At 36.1% G+C, this 13,814-nt stretch overlaps 1 protein-coding gene across 1 annotated transcript in view; it reads left to right on the forward strand.

The window, feature by feature from the left end:
- The first annotated feature begins 202 nt into the window (after window positions 1-202).
- Window positions 203-13,814, forward strand: part of GC (group-specific component (vitamin D binding protein)) — a 58,180-nt gene continuing 44,568 nt past the window's right edge. The window contains exon 1 of the mRNA XM_012724014.1: window positions 203-269. Within this exon, the coding sequence (XP_012579468.1) occupies window positions 212-269 (58 nt within the window). The 5' untranslated portion in view covers window positions 203-211. The remainder of the gene's footprint in view (window positions 270-13,814) is intronic.

Raw genomic sequence — 13,814 nt, forward strand, 5'->3', positions numbered from 1 at the left:
GATTAAAATCGCTTAGGTTTTCCACTACATTATCCCCATTCTATTTGCCTTGATTGATGATAATTTATCTCCTGTGAGCCAAAGATGACTGCCCTTGCTTCTGTAAAGATTAATAATTGATTAGCTCGGAGTTGCAAGTCTAAGTAAAAGGAGTTGGTTCTTTTGGGCTGACATTTTTCCTGGGTAACCTAGAGGATTTGCCAGCAAGAGAATGACGCGGGTCCTGGCTCTCCTGCTCATGGTAACATGTGTGCATGCTCTAGAGAGAGGTAAGACTTCCGTGGGTGACCACCGACAAGAACTCTTACTGTCTGGCTTTGTTACCATTTAAAAAGAATTATACAAAAAAGGTGAAAAAAAATTGACAAATGTTGGAGAGGGAGAATCAAGGACTGACTGACCTCAAATGTGCCATGTAGTAACTATTTAAGTGAGTAACAGCCCCAATCAAGAATCTCATGAAAAAAAGAAAACATGAATAACTTATCATTTATCCTTACCTATTTTCTGATAACTAAGATCTGGAGAGTGATTTGAAATTAGAAATTTAATTGTTAAAAGGAGAATGCAATGGGAGACTGTGATCTATCACTGAACATTTTTAGAACTTTAAAATGTATTAGCATTGAAAGCATAAAATACCAGGCCACAATGCACTGAGGTCAACTCTAGGCAATAGACTCAGAGATTTCTTTGATCTTCAAGGAATCCTGAACCGTCAATATCTGAAACAGCATTATAGTTTCTAAAATATCCTACGTCAAAAGTGTTAATAAAAATGAAACATTAAGATAAATGAGTTGTTTTTCATTGAAATTATCCTTCCAATGGTGTCTTTACCTTTGAGCAATGTTTAAAGACATTTTATAAATGCTAAAAATTGAAGTTATGTGAGATATCACAACTTTCTGAATTTTGCAGCTAGGGAGCTTTCTGTAATTAGTTTCAATTTTACTTTTCTGGATGATTCTTTAGGGCTTACAAGGGAATCTGTTTTTCTGTTTTAAAAAATTAAAATTTCATTCATTTCATGCTGTCAGCTAACAGCCTCACTCCAGTCACACATTATTATTCATACTAATAGCACATTTAATCATTGTAATAAAATGTCTATATATCTCAGGAAATACCAGTTATTAACTAACAAACATGAATAACCTATTCCCGACTTTTTCTTACTCTTTCTACATTCAATTTTCCTTAATCTTTTGTCATTATGTCTTTGTGTTAGTCATCCACAGATCCTTCACTAAGCTGCACATTCTTTTTGAGACAATACATAATAGTGTGATACAAATTAGCGAAACAAAATGTGTCCCTTAAAAATCTCTGAGTAGGTCAAGTCTTAAAAAGTCTTAAAAGCTTATTTCCTTTGCCCAAGGTTTTCCTGGGCAGATTTGAAACTGAAAAACAGTACTGAAACAGGTTAAGATCAGCATCTTCAGAACACCAGAGGTCTGTTACCATTAGGCCCTGGAATTATGCATGAATGTCATAGCATGGGAGATGGGTCACCATTTGAACAGCTAACTCAATTAAAGATAAAGTGATTTTGCCTCAATGACTCACATTGTTCTTTGGAAAATAACAGTATTCTGTAAACTCTGTTTCAACACGCTTCAGAATGAAGGATGAAATAGATGTTAAAAACCTCAAGTCGGCCCATGGACGTCTGAACTTCACAATGATTTTGTTAGATTATCCAGAGCCTAGATCAGATGATATCCCCTGAGATACAGAAAATATATTTGTAAATAATAAGTGTCCATTCTCTAGGGAAGTAGCCCTGACCTATTATTTCTCCCTTCTATAATACCTGAGTGTGATTCAACTACCAATTCAGTGATCACCTGAAGTTAGGTCTACTCTCCTGGCAGTAGGTTACAGACTCTACAGCTTTAGGGAGTCAGGAGGAGACTTAACTGGTGGGCAAATTGCTTGGGTTGAAGTTCTTTCTGATTGGCATAATTCTAGATTACTGACCAACTATCCACTGCCATTTCAGCAGAACACCATTTCCAGTGTATTTCACTCAAGCTTCATCTTGGAAAACACTTCTATGACCACATGCTTAAGAAATCAGCCATACCTTAGTCCTTGTTTGGTTCACTGTCAGAGTCTCTGCTGTCTAAAGGTACAAAGCAGTGCTACATATAGAAATCTTATCTAACCCAGAATTTTTAAAATTTTATCATTTTAATTAAGGTTACACTGGTTTAAAGCACTGTATATAATTTAGGGACACAGGTTCACACCTCTTGTGATATATGTTACCACAACATAATTGCCACCAAATTTCCAATAATCTCTACCATAGTTCCCCACTACTCTTCTCCTGACTCCCATCTGCCTCAACTCTGTAATCAGAATTTTAGGATTTGTTTTGGTTGTGTTTTGTCCTTTGTTTTCTTTATATTCCATATATGAGTGGAATCATCCAGTATTTCTTTCACCTTTTAACTTGTCTCACTTAGCATAATTTCCAGTTCCATGTTCCCACAAATGGCAAGACTTCACCATTTTTATAGCTGAGTTATTCCACTGTGTATATACACTGATTTATAATCCACTCATCTGTCATAGTATACTCAGACTGATTCCTTAATGGGGTATTATAGATAGTAGTGCAATGAATATAGAAAATCATATATTCCTTCAAATTAGTGTATTTGCATTCTTCAGTTGGATATCTAGAAGTGGGATGCTGGATCATATGACAGATCTATTAATACTTTGAAAAACCACCACAAGGTAGCTCCATAAGGGTTTATCCATGGGGTTTTCATTAAGGGTTAGACCAATCTACATTCCAACTACTGGCGTGTAAGTGTTCCTTTTTCTTTAAATCCTCAATGTTTCCAGTCTTTTTGACATGGGTATGCATTTCTCACATGTGTGAGATCATGTCTCATTGTGGTTCTGATTTCCATTTCTCTAGTAAGTGTTGAGCAGTTTTTCATTCTTTTTAGCCATCTGTATTCCTTTAGAGAAAATATCTATTTAGGTCTTTTTCGATTGAGTGATTTTTCTTTTTGTTCAATTGTGTGAACTCTTTGTAGAGCTTAACCATTAACCAGAGTTCCTCAAATATTTTGGGGTCATCACTATTCCTTGAAATATCTTAGATCTAAAGTGGTACTGCTACAGATCAAGTATTAGACTTAATTGGGCCAGTTCAGTCCTATCTAATGGCTTTCAGGATTTAGTTTACAATCCTAAATCTGGATATTTTTAACAAAATATCCACATTAGTTACTCCATGAAAAGCAAAAAAAAAAAAAAAAGGGGGGGGGTGTTGGAAAAATGTCTTCACCAAAACCAAACAACAATTGCTAAAGGGAAAATAGCCTTTTGCAAAAACTATTAGCAAGAACATTTTCTACTAGCATCATAAACATTTTCCTTTTAGCTTTAAGCATCTCGTTTTCAGCATGCACATTTTTACTCAACATGATATCAAACAACAAACAAAGTCTCCTTTGGGTAGTGGGTGAGTTGTACTTTGCCTTCTCCCACTTGTCTGTGGGAGCCCTAGTCCATCTGGCTTGCCCAATCTCCCAACCCCTACTAAGTCTCTTTTCTATATGAAAACCTTTCTTCAGTGACCCCTTAAAAAACAGCAACAAGTTGTAGCCCTCCCTAGTGGTGCAACAAGTTGAGATGCAGCACTGCAAGCTGGCCGCAGCCTCTTCAGTGAGAGTTTGATCCCCAGCCCCAGAGGTGATCCACCTGGTGTGGCAGACCTCTCCTGTTTTGCCCACTGCTCCTCTACTCTGCTCCATGCTCTGTCTCTGGTGAATTCTCTCATGGCCCCTGTACTCTGGCCTATAACCCAGTTCTGCCTACATAAATAAATAAATCTTTAGAAATAGAAAAAAAAAGAAGAAATTAAAAAAAAATTGTCCTAAATTTGATTCCAGAACATAATATTACAGAATGTCAGAGAAGTAGTTTAAGGATAAGTAGATACCCTATTTTCCTAAGCATGTCTTTATATCCTTGCTGTAAAACCCACAGAGTAGACAGTGACCTAGGATTTGAGATCTACAAAATGGAAAGACTACAGTCATACAAAGGTCTAGAATCTATTTCCAATTGTAGGAACTAGGGGAAAAATCCAGAGCTTGGAACAAACATGACCTGATCCACACTCACAAAGAAGGCAAACATAAAAGGCCAAGGAGGCTGAACCAGAAGGAGCTTTAACCTCCGAGAAACCAGCAGCATGTGACAGCAAGATGATTTCACTGCTACAGGTGCAGTGGCAGGTGTGGGCTCCCCATCATGTGTGAGGTGTGGGCATATGTGTGCAGACCATGTAAAAGGCCATGAGATTAATCTAGATAGGAAGGTGAGAAAAATCTTTCAAAGCAATTTGATTGCTGTCCCCACAGGCCCTATGCCACCTAGCCTCTGTGCATCACGCCCTTTTCCTCTTTTCCCCAGCTCACTCTGCTCAGCCATACTGGCCTCCACACTGACCACACTCACTGCACACTCTCTGCACAGCTCCACCCTCCTCCCAGAACACCTCTCTGCTGATGCTGCTGGGCTGCCTTCCTCTCTCCCTCACAGATCTGCTTCAAGTTCACAGAGGTTTCCTAGCACGCCTACCTCAAACAGGACTACATTTTTCCTTTCCCTTTATTTTTTTCTTAGCATTCATTTAAAAGGTTCTTTTTCCTTCCCTCCTTTCCTCTACCTTTTTACTTCTGGAAGCAGCCAAATACCTGCTACAACTATGATAGCCCTACATTCTTGCTCCCTCTCCCCACTCTCTTTGCCTCTAGTAACATCCTTTTGGTTTTCAATGTCCACTAGTTTATTTTGCTTTGCCCATTTATCCACATTGTTTCCTTGTGTTGTCCATGTAGGTAGAATCATCCATTCTTTGTCTCTACCTGATTTATTTCACTTTACATAATCCTCCTAGTTCCATCTATTTTGCTGCAAATGGCAAAATGTCACCTTCCCCTATAATTGGATGACATTCCATTGTGTATCTGTGTGTTTATACAAATACCCCCAGCAAGGGGATTGCTGGAACATAAAGTAGTTCTATTTTCAATTTTTTGAAGAAGGTTTATACCACTTTCCAAAATGGCTGCACCAATTTTCATTCCCATCAACAGGCTATAAGAGTTCCTCTCTCTCCATCACATCTTCTGCAACATTTGTTGTTAGCAATCATTTTGGTATGAGCCATTCTCATACTTTTGAAATGATACCTCATTGTGGTTTTGATTTGCATTTCCCTAGTAAGTGATGGACATTTTTTCAAACTTGGCCATCTATATACCTTCTGTTTTCAGTCGGGTAATTTGTGGGGTTTTGTTGTTAAGTTGGATGAGTTCTTCATATGCTTTGGATAGGTGCTGTACAAGTATCTTCTCTCATTCAATAGGCTGTCTTTTTAGTCTGCTAAAATATTCTTTGCTTATTCATTTTTGTTTTTAGTAGCTTTATGTTGGACTCTTTAGAATTTTATATATACTCACATACATTATGTCCTCTGCAAATAACAATTTCACTTATTTTCCAATTTGCATTACCTTTTACGATGTTTTATTATTTTAGCTAAGACCTCTAATACCAATTAAATGGAAGTGATGAAAGTTGACATCCTTGCCATATTCCTGATTTTACAGGAAAATTTTTCAGTTTTTCATGGTCAAATAGGATGCTTGGCTACAGGATTGCAATTTATGGTTATTATGTTTAAAATCTTTCAGATAAACTTATTTCATTCTACATACTATGGTGAGTTGGTTCTACTATTCCCATTTCATAACTGCAAGAAAAGTTGGAAAGAATAGTTACATAACTTACCCAGGCAATTTTTCTAGTAAGTGGCAGAGCCAGAATTTTATGTCAGTGGTTATAATATTATTCTCAATCACTGCTTTGCCATCTCTTACGAGAGAGATACCGGAATACAATCTTTCACTGATGTAAGGCCAAGTATAAGAGAAATAGTCACTACAATCAATGAAAAGGAATCAAGTGACATTCATGCTGCTAAAAACTTAAATGAAAGGTAAACTGAAGATATTTTAAAAATTATTTTAAAATGAGTTTATTCAAGATTACAGCAAAGCTTCAATCTAAGACACAAAAACTATCAAGCCAATTGATGGTTTAGGATAAGCTATATTTATGTACCGGGAAGAGGGGAGACTTTAGTTGGGGTCTATTATTTAAAAAAAAAAAAAAAGTAAACCTGGCCTGCAAATTCCGAGCAGATAAATCTCAGGCTATTAAGTCATACAAATAAACCTCAACTAATCCATTTTATGAGACCAATCCAACATGGACTTTTATTGCCTATGCCTTAGAAACCATATACAATTTCCCAAAGTTAATATGAGGCAGCATTTGATTAACTCCCCATCATGTAAGAAAATGCCCGAACTACCCTCAATCACTGTGAAGAAAATAAACATTGTTCTAATCACATGAGCTACTTTTTAATAATCCACGCTGGCATTTAATTCTGTTTTGGCTTAAGTGCTCCCAGCTTGGAAATTACTCTTTTGTTGTACATAATATAATCTCTACCAATTACTATTTTGGAGATTCATCGGCTTTGCTTTGAGTTTTTCTGAACTTTTGACAAATTCAAGCTGCAAGATTTGGTGCTCAAACATTGGAGAGATTCTGGTGGATGTCCATTCTTTGAATAATTTTCTATAAATCAAGAATTTACAAGAAATCAGTATTTCAGTTCTTATCAATTCTTGCATTTTATTTACTCAAGGGCACATGTATGAGATTTTCCATTTTCTATGTTCTGGGTCTATTTTAGATTGATTTTCTTTCACACTGCCTACAATGGCCATCCATAATTGGTCTAAGGTCTAGTTCACCCCTATACCACATAACTGGTTCTGTCTGTTCATTTCCTTGTTTATTAGTATAGCATCATCATATCTGAATCATTTCTTTTCATTCATGTAGTACCTTCTACATTCCATACATTAGCCCTGTAATGAAAACAGCCTTTGTACTGATCTTTTTAAAGATTTATGTATTTATACATACAGAACTGGGGTATAGGCCAGAGGTGCAGGGGCAGTGAGAGGATTCACCAGAGACAGAGTGGGGAACAGCATAGGCAGATGGATGAAGTATACTGCTGAGGGGAGCTGTACCATGTGGATCATCTCCAGGGCTGGGGACAGAACTTGCACTGAAGCAGCTGCAGCTAGCTTGCAGTGTTGCATCACACTAACCCATGTGCCAACAGGGAGGGCCTTGTATTGACTATTCTATAGAAAGGTCCTCAGTATTACCTTTGTCTCTTTCCACACAATTCAAGGCCGGTGAGCACTCTCATATCTACTACATTTCCACATCCATACATAGTCTTTGCCAGACCCTTTTTCCCCTTCACCTAGCTATTGCAATAGCTTCCTAACCAGATCGTCACCTCCCATTCTTCTCCCAATCAATTCATATTATTAAGATGTAATATGAAACATGGCATTGATAAGTAGAATCCAAAAATAAAATATATAAAAATCAAATCAATGAAATGATGGTGAACTTTCAGTGAGCTGGGGGATTCCACAGATCAAGATTTTAGGATGCTAGCTTTGGTTTGGAATCAATCGCCTTTGATGGGTAGAAACTTAGGATAAAGTACTAATGAATGTATATGGTAGACAGAAAAAGAACCTCCCAAAATCCCCACATCTTATTGTTTAATATCTTTGAAAAGGTCAAGTTAGATCTCAAAGGGGAAGTAAGATTGTAGGTGGAATTAAGAGTGTTAATCAGATGACCTTTAATAGAAAAAGGATTCTAGTTTATCTGTGTGGGGACAGGGGTCTCTAAAGTGGGAGAAGGAAACAGAAGAGTAATTCAAAGGAAGATAGACCAATGAAGAAAGGCCGCACTTCAAATTACTGGTTTTCAGGAAGGAGGGAGGGTTTCTGGAGAGAGAAATATGAGATAGTTCTAGAAATGGGAGAAGCAAAGAATTGGATTCTTCCTTAGAACCTTCAGGAAAACTAGAACCCTGGTGACACTTTGATTTTAACCCAGACAGAAACCTGTGTAACCCTAGAACTGTGAGGTGGTAAAGTTATGTTGTTTAAGTCACAAAATTGTGGTAATTTGTTACACTAGCATAAGTCAACTCAACATTTCTGCCTCCTACAGTTTACAGAGACTTCCAGAAGGAAACAAACATTGAGTCTCTCCTGACAGAGGACAATTTTAATGGCCACATTCAGGAAGAGCTGGCCAAGAATGACTGGGGTACATGTTAAATAATTTCTCTACTTCCTGGGGGTTTTCTACTTCCCCTATTCTTTCATATTCCTCTCACCAGAAAGTACCTTAGGTTACCACCTCAGAGAATGACTGGGACAAGTTATATCATAAGGATATATAAAATCTGAGTCTCTAGGAGCTGCTAACATTCATTGAAAGTTTATGACATAGTAGACAATTTTTTCATAGAACAGCCTTAAGAAGGTACTAATTAAATCCTATGAGATACAATTGTTTCCACCTTACCAATGAGAAGAACTGAGAAGGAACAGAGTGACAGGCACCTTGCCCATGGACTCACTACTATGGGGCATTGAGAATTTAAATCTAGGTGGTCTGCATCAGAATGTCTTCCCTAAATCAAAAAATACAGACTTTTTAATTTTATTTTGGTCCTCATGGGGTCCAAGTTCCATTAAAGTTTAATTTGATTTGCTGTCAACACCAGACATTTCACATGAAAATGCAGATTTCCAGTCTCTCTGGAAGCATTAAAAGATGCAATAAGAGTGCTGCTTTATTTACAATTGGAAAGACATGGAAACAACATGCCCAAAAGCAGATGACTGGATTAAAAAGATGTGGTACATACACACAATGGAATATTACTCAGCAACCAAAAATAATAATAAACACATGCCTTTTGCAGCAACATGATGGAGCTGGAAAAGATCATGCTTAGTGAAATAAGCCAAAAAGAAAAGGAAAAATACCAGATGGTTTCACTCATAGCAGGAATATAATGAACCAAGAGAGAAAATAACAATAATAATGAACAGCTATATACCAGAGACATTTTGTAGGGGGTGGAGTGGGGAGTAGGATCAAAAACAGTGAGGGGAGGGAAATACACTGGACTATGGTGATGGCACATGGGTGATCTGGTAGTGGGAATCCCAAGGGGATTACAACTGAGATGGAAAAATGCACAAAATGATGTAAAAATAAACTATAAAAAAAAAGGATGCAATAATTTGAGCCAACTTTGCAACTGGCAATACTGAACTGGAGTTCCAGGGTGACTGCCCCTTTTGGACTAGAACCATGGAATCACTGACATTTTCCTTTCTTTGCCTTAACAAGCATTAAAATATGACATTCTAGGTCATAACAACATTTAAATTTGCTAGCTTTAGTATCTCTGTAATAACTTAAGACTTAAAACCACTTAAGGAAAGTAAGATTTAAAAATGATGTCTTTTCACACAAAATAGGCTAAAGAGTTACTTATATATTCATCAATGAAAGCACATATGTATTCCTAGGTATTAGCAAGTTGTGTTTTTGTATCCTAGAGTGTACTTTACTATTCAAAAACCATGACTTGGGTATTAAAAGATAATAATACAGTCCTACAACATATTTTAATTTGAAATGTTACCATAAAATTAAATTCATCATTTTATATATGTAGTTTCTGCTATACACATTAGCTAAGTAACGAAAGTATTAAAAAGAAAATACTTTCATATAGCAAATGCCATACTAGACTTTTTAAAAACAGCTGGATTGTTGACTAAGCTAGCATTTTATGTTGATGTTTTCATAGAAAATATAGCTAATATGGTATTCTAGTGTTAACTAGAATTCAATATCTAGTATATATCCTGCAGACAACAGCAGTGATATTTTATTTTCAGCCTACAAGATAATGACAAACCTCATTATTAATTTATTTGGTAAGTTAGTTCTCTTTAGCTCACTAAGATAAATGAAGTTCCATAAAAGCATCTGAAGCAATCCAAATCACGATGCTTAGTGCAAAATATCATTGAGAGCTTAATACTTGCAAAATGGTCCATTTAAATAACAGTTCTTACAATTATCCGAAAATGAGCCTTCCACTTTCCACTGGAATTTAAAAGAATATTAGAAAGCTATCTTCCATTAAGGGAAAAATAACTTGCTAGCACTTCAGCATAACAATATAGAATTGCTTTGGATTTGTAAGATGTTTATATAAAATCTATCACTATTTTCTGTTTATATCAGCCTAAACATAGAAATAAGGAATTTTGACTTAGTCATTCTTTATATGTAAATTTGATATAAGCAAAAATATAAAAAACTAAACTTTGAAAATGAAGTAGTCTTATACAAAATAAAGTCACTTATGGAAATCTGTTGGCATTAAAAGTATACTTAAATGGTCGAGGGGGGAGCCTCCCTGATGACACTGAGATTAAAGACAGTGCTATCAAGCTAGTGCCAGCCACTACAGCATGAGTTCAAATTCGATCCCTGGCTAGCCAGGGAGCTGACCCACATGGCACAGCAGACCTCTTCTGTCTTGCCCGCTGCTCCCCTCAGCAATGTGTTTCAGTAGACCTGCCTGTTTGCCTCCCCACTCTTTCTCTGGTGATTCCCCATACCCCCTCCCCCTCTGTTCTACACCCTAGTTCTTGCACACATAATTGAGTCATTATTTTTTAAGTTTTTTTAACTTTCTGGTGAATCCTCTCACACCCTTGCACCTCTGTTCTACACCCTAGTTCTTGCACACATAATTGAGTCATTTTTTTTTTTTAAGTTTAAAAAAAATAGTCCAGAGATTTCATTGACAAAAAAAAAAAAAAGAAAGAAAGAAAAAGAAAAACCAAATAAACCATGTGTAATGGTTGTAGTGACATTAGATTAGATACATGGTTAATTTATACAGTTACTTTAACGCCATTGGGATTAATAGAAAACAATGATTGAAAATTATCTTTCTTCAGCATTTTCTGAAGTTTTAAAATCAAGAGACAGATATTACATGGTAAAAGAGTGATATAGAATCATTATTTCCTGTTTATATCAGCCTAAAGATAGAAATAAGGAATTATGATTTAGTCATTCCCTGTCAGGGGATACTTTCTACATATTTCATAATGAGTGCTTAACAATTGGCTCTTTTTGAATAGTCTTATCCAGAATTGTGCCACATACACAAGACCTAAAAGATTTAGTTGTGATTTCTGCCCTGGATTTTCATAAAAACAAAGACAATTTTGATAAAGGGAACACTGTTAGTATTTCTAAGGTCTAGTAACAAATTACCAGTATGTATTGCTACATGGCCCTATCTATACTGAAGCCCAAAGCTTGCTTGGGACTTAAGTCAACCTATTCAGCTTTCCATGTACAAAGTTTAACAAACCTTGCAAACTTGTTTATAAAATAGGGCTGGGGATATGAAAAGAAAGAATGAATTATTCCAGAATTGATAGCTACCAATTAAGACTTCATAATGACAGGAACAATACCGAATCTTTCAGTAACATAAACAGAATAGTGCTAAATTCTAATAGAGTAATTCTCAGACTCAGACAAAAATGTGCTTAAAAGTTACTGTTTGGTCTTTTGGAAAATAGAACAATTCCCTACATAAAATCACATATCGAAGTGAAGTTCTTTAATAATGGCACAAAAATAAGTAATAACTGAAGGTCAACTGTGATAACTAAAAATGCCCTCAGATTTTTGTGGCTAAATGAGATAATACATATAAAATATTTAGAACCGTACTTAAATTGTTGGCACTCAAAAGTGAACCATTATTGTGATATTACTTACTCTTCTATTCTTGAAAAATAAGCCCCGCAATGCATTCAATTTTCCAACTAAAAACGTAAAGATAATCACCTTCAGCCATCTCAAATAGAAGAGAGGGAATCTCACCTATTCTCATGCTGCAAAACCATTTGTACAGAATGAGTAACCTTACCTGTGATGGGGAAGGGCAGTGGAATGAGATGCATGGAGGAAGACTGACCACTGAGTGTGACATCTGTATGGGTCACCAACCAGGGCGAGGCCAAGGACGTTAGTTTTAGTGAGTCTCTGAGACCACTGCAACTGCAGTTTCTGGGCAACTGACCCACTGATTCTATATTATCTACTGTTTTAATTGGTTATTGAAGTTTCACTATCTGAAATGAATTTCCATAGTGGATCACAGAATAATTAACTAATCCTCTAAATTAACCTAGGTAGAGTTATCATATAGGTTAATATTAAGATATATTAAGCCTAGGTATAATATTGAAACAATTTAATTTCTTCCATCAATTCAAACCTCAAGAATTACACTCCTGCTTTTGAATATTAATTTAATATTAATGTTAAATGAATATTAATATTAAAAGTCAAATCAATGCTTGGTATAATTTAGTATGACTAGAGATAAAACAAAAACAAATCTAAAAAATGACTTCTACTTCCTTGTTTACAACATATCTGGTAATATGTTAGTAGTTTTCTTTATTTTCAATAATTCCTAAACCAGGAATTACTTTATCTCCAGCTTCCTAAACCTCCAACTATTTCTCTCTCTCCAAGTCTTTATCTCTAAATTTTTTTATCTCCAACTTCCTTAGCCGGCTAGCTGATTTTCTTAGTAAAACCAGTACTCTTAAACCAATATCTATCCTGACTTGTTTGAAAAAAACACTTCAAACCATATCCTTAAAGTTTTTTTAAAAATCCATACAAAATAACTACACTGGACTTTTCTGACACAAATGAATCTGTCAGAATAGAAATAAAAATGTGAAGAGAATGAAATTGCAAAAAGATAAAACGCTCAACAGAACTTGAAAAGTTCACTGGTCTCCAGAATACAACAGAAAAACAGCAACTTAAAACAATTCCTATTATCCTATAAAAATGTCTATTGAAATGTTTGTAGGGTCTATTTATTTCTCCTACCACAAAACAATTTCTAGGGAACCAAACTGGTTTCAGAGAAAGGTAACAATTGAAGCACCTAAAATACTTCTTTTGGTAAATTCTGTATCAAAACAGTAAGTATTTTATTGTTTATATCCCCAGGATGAAAATTCTATGAAGACAGGGATATGTCGATTGCTCCCCAGTGTACATTAAATACTGCACCAAGGCCTAAAGAGGAAATCTTCAAAGCATATCTATAGCATGTCAAAAGGAATTTTATCAGCTGTAATGAAGCAGTAAAGATTTCCCCAAAGTAAATGAAGTTTGTTTCCAGAAGTCCTGAATTTGACACCAGAATATTTCACAATGTAGGTAGTAATGGTAGGCCCCATTGCAAAAAAAAGCAAAAATTCTTTTAGTGAAATTTGTAAACATTTAGAGTTGAGGGGTCACTTGACATGAAATGATTTCACCAGTATCACTAAGATCATGCCAATATTTACTAGGGCCAGATCAAAGTCCGTATCACCCTCTCTCTAATCACTGACACATTAAAGAACAGACAAAGACAATGATCGATACTGAAGTTTCAGGTCTTCAGGCCTAGTCTCTCAGCCAGGAACGGAACCCCGGCTGAAGGGGCAGCACTGAGCCCCAGCCACAAGGATACCACGAGTTGGTGTCTCACAAAGTTGCAGCAGGAACTTCACTGATGCTCAGGCAAGCAAGTGAAAAGAGGCAGTTTTCCTTAACATGGAGCTTCCCTACGACCCAGCAACCCCACACCTAGGTATCTACCCAAAAGACACAAAAACACTGATTGAAAATGATACCTGCACCCCCATGTTTATTGCTGCTTTATTTACAATTGGATAAACATGGAA

Source organism: Condylura cristata, unplaced genomic scaffold (genome assembly GCF_000260355.1).
Source record: "Condylura cristata isolate star-nosed mole 26May11 unplaced genomic scaffold, ConCri1.0 scaffold00012, whole genome shotgun sequence".
Taxonomy (NCBI): Eukaryota; Metazoa; Chordata; class Mammalia; order Eulipotyphla; family Talpidae; genus Condylura; species Condylura cristata.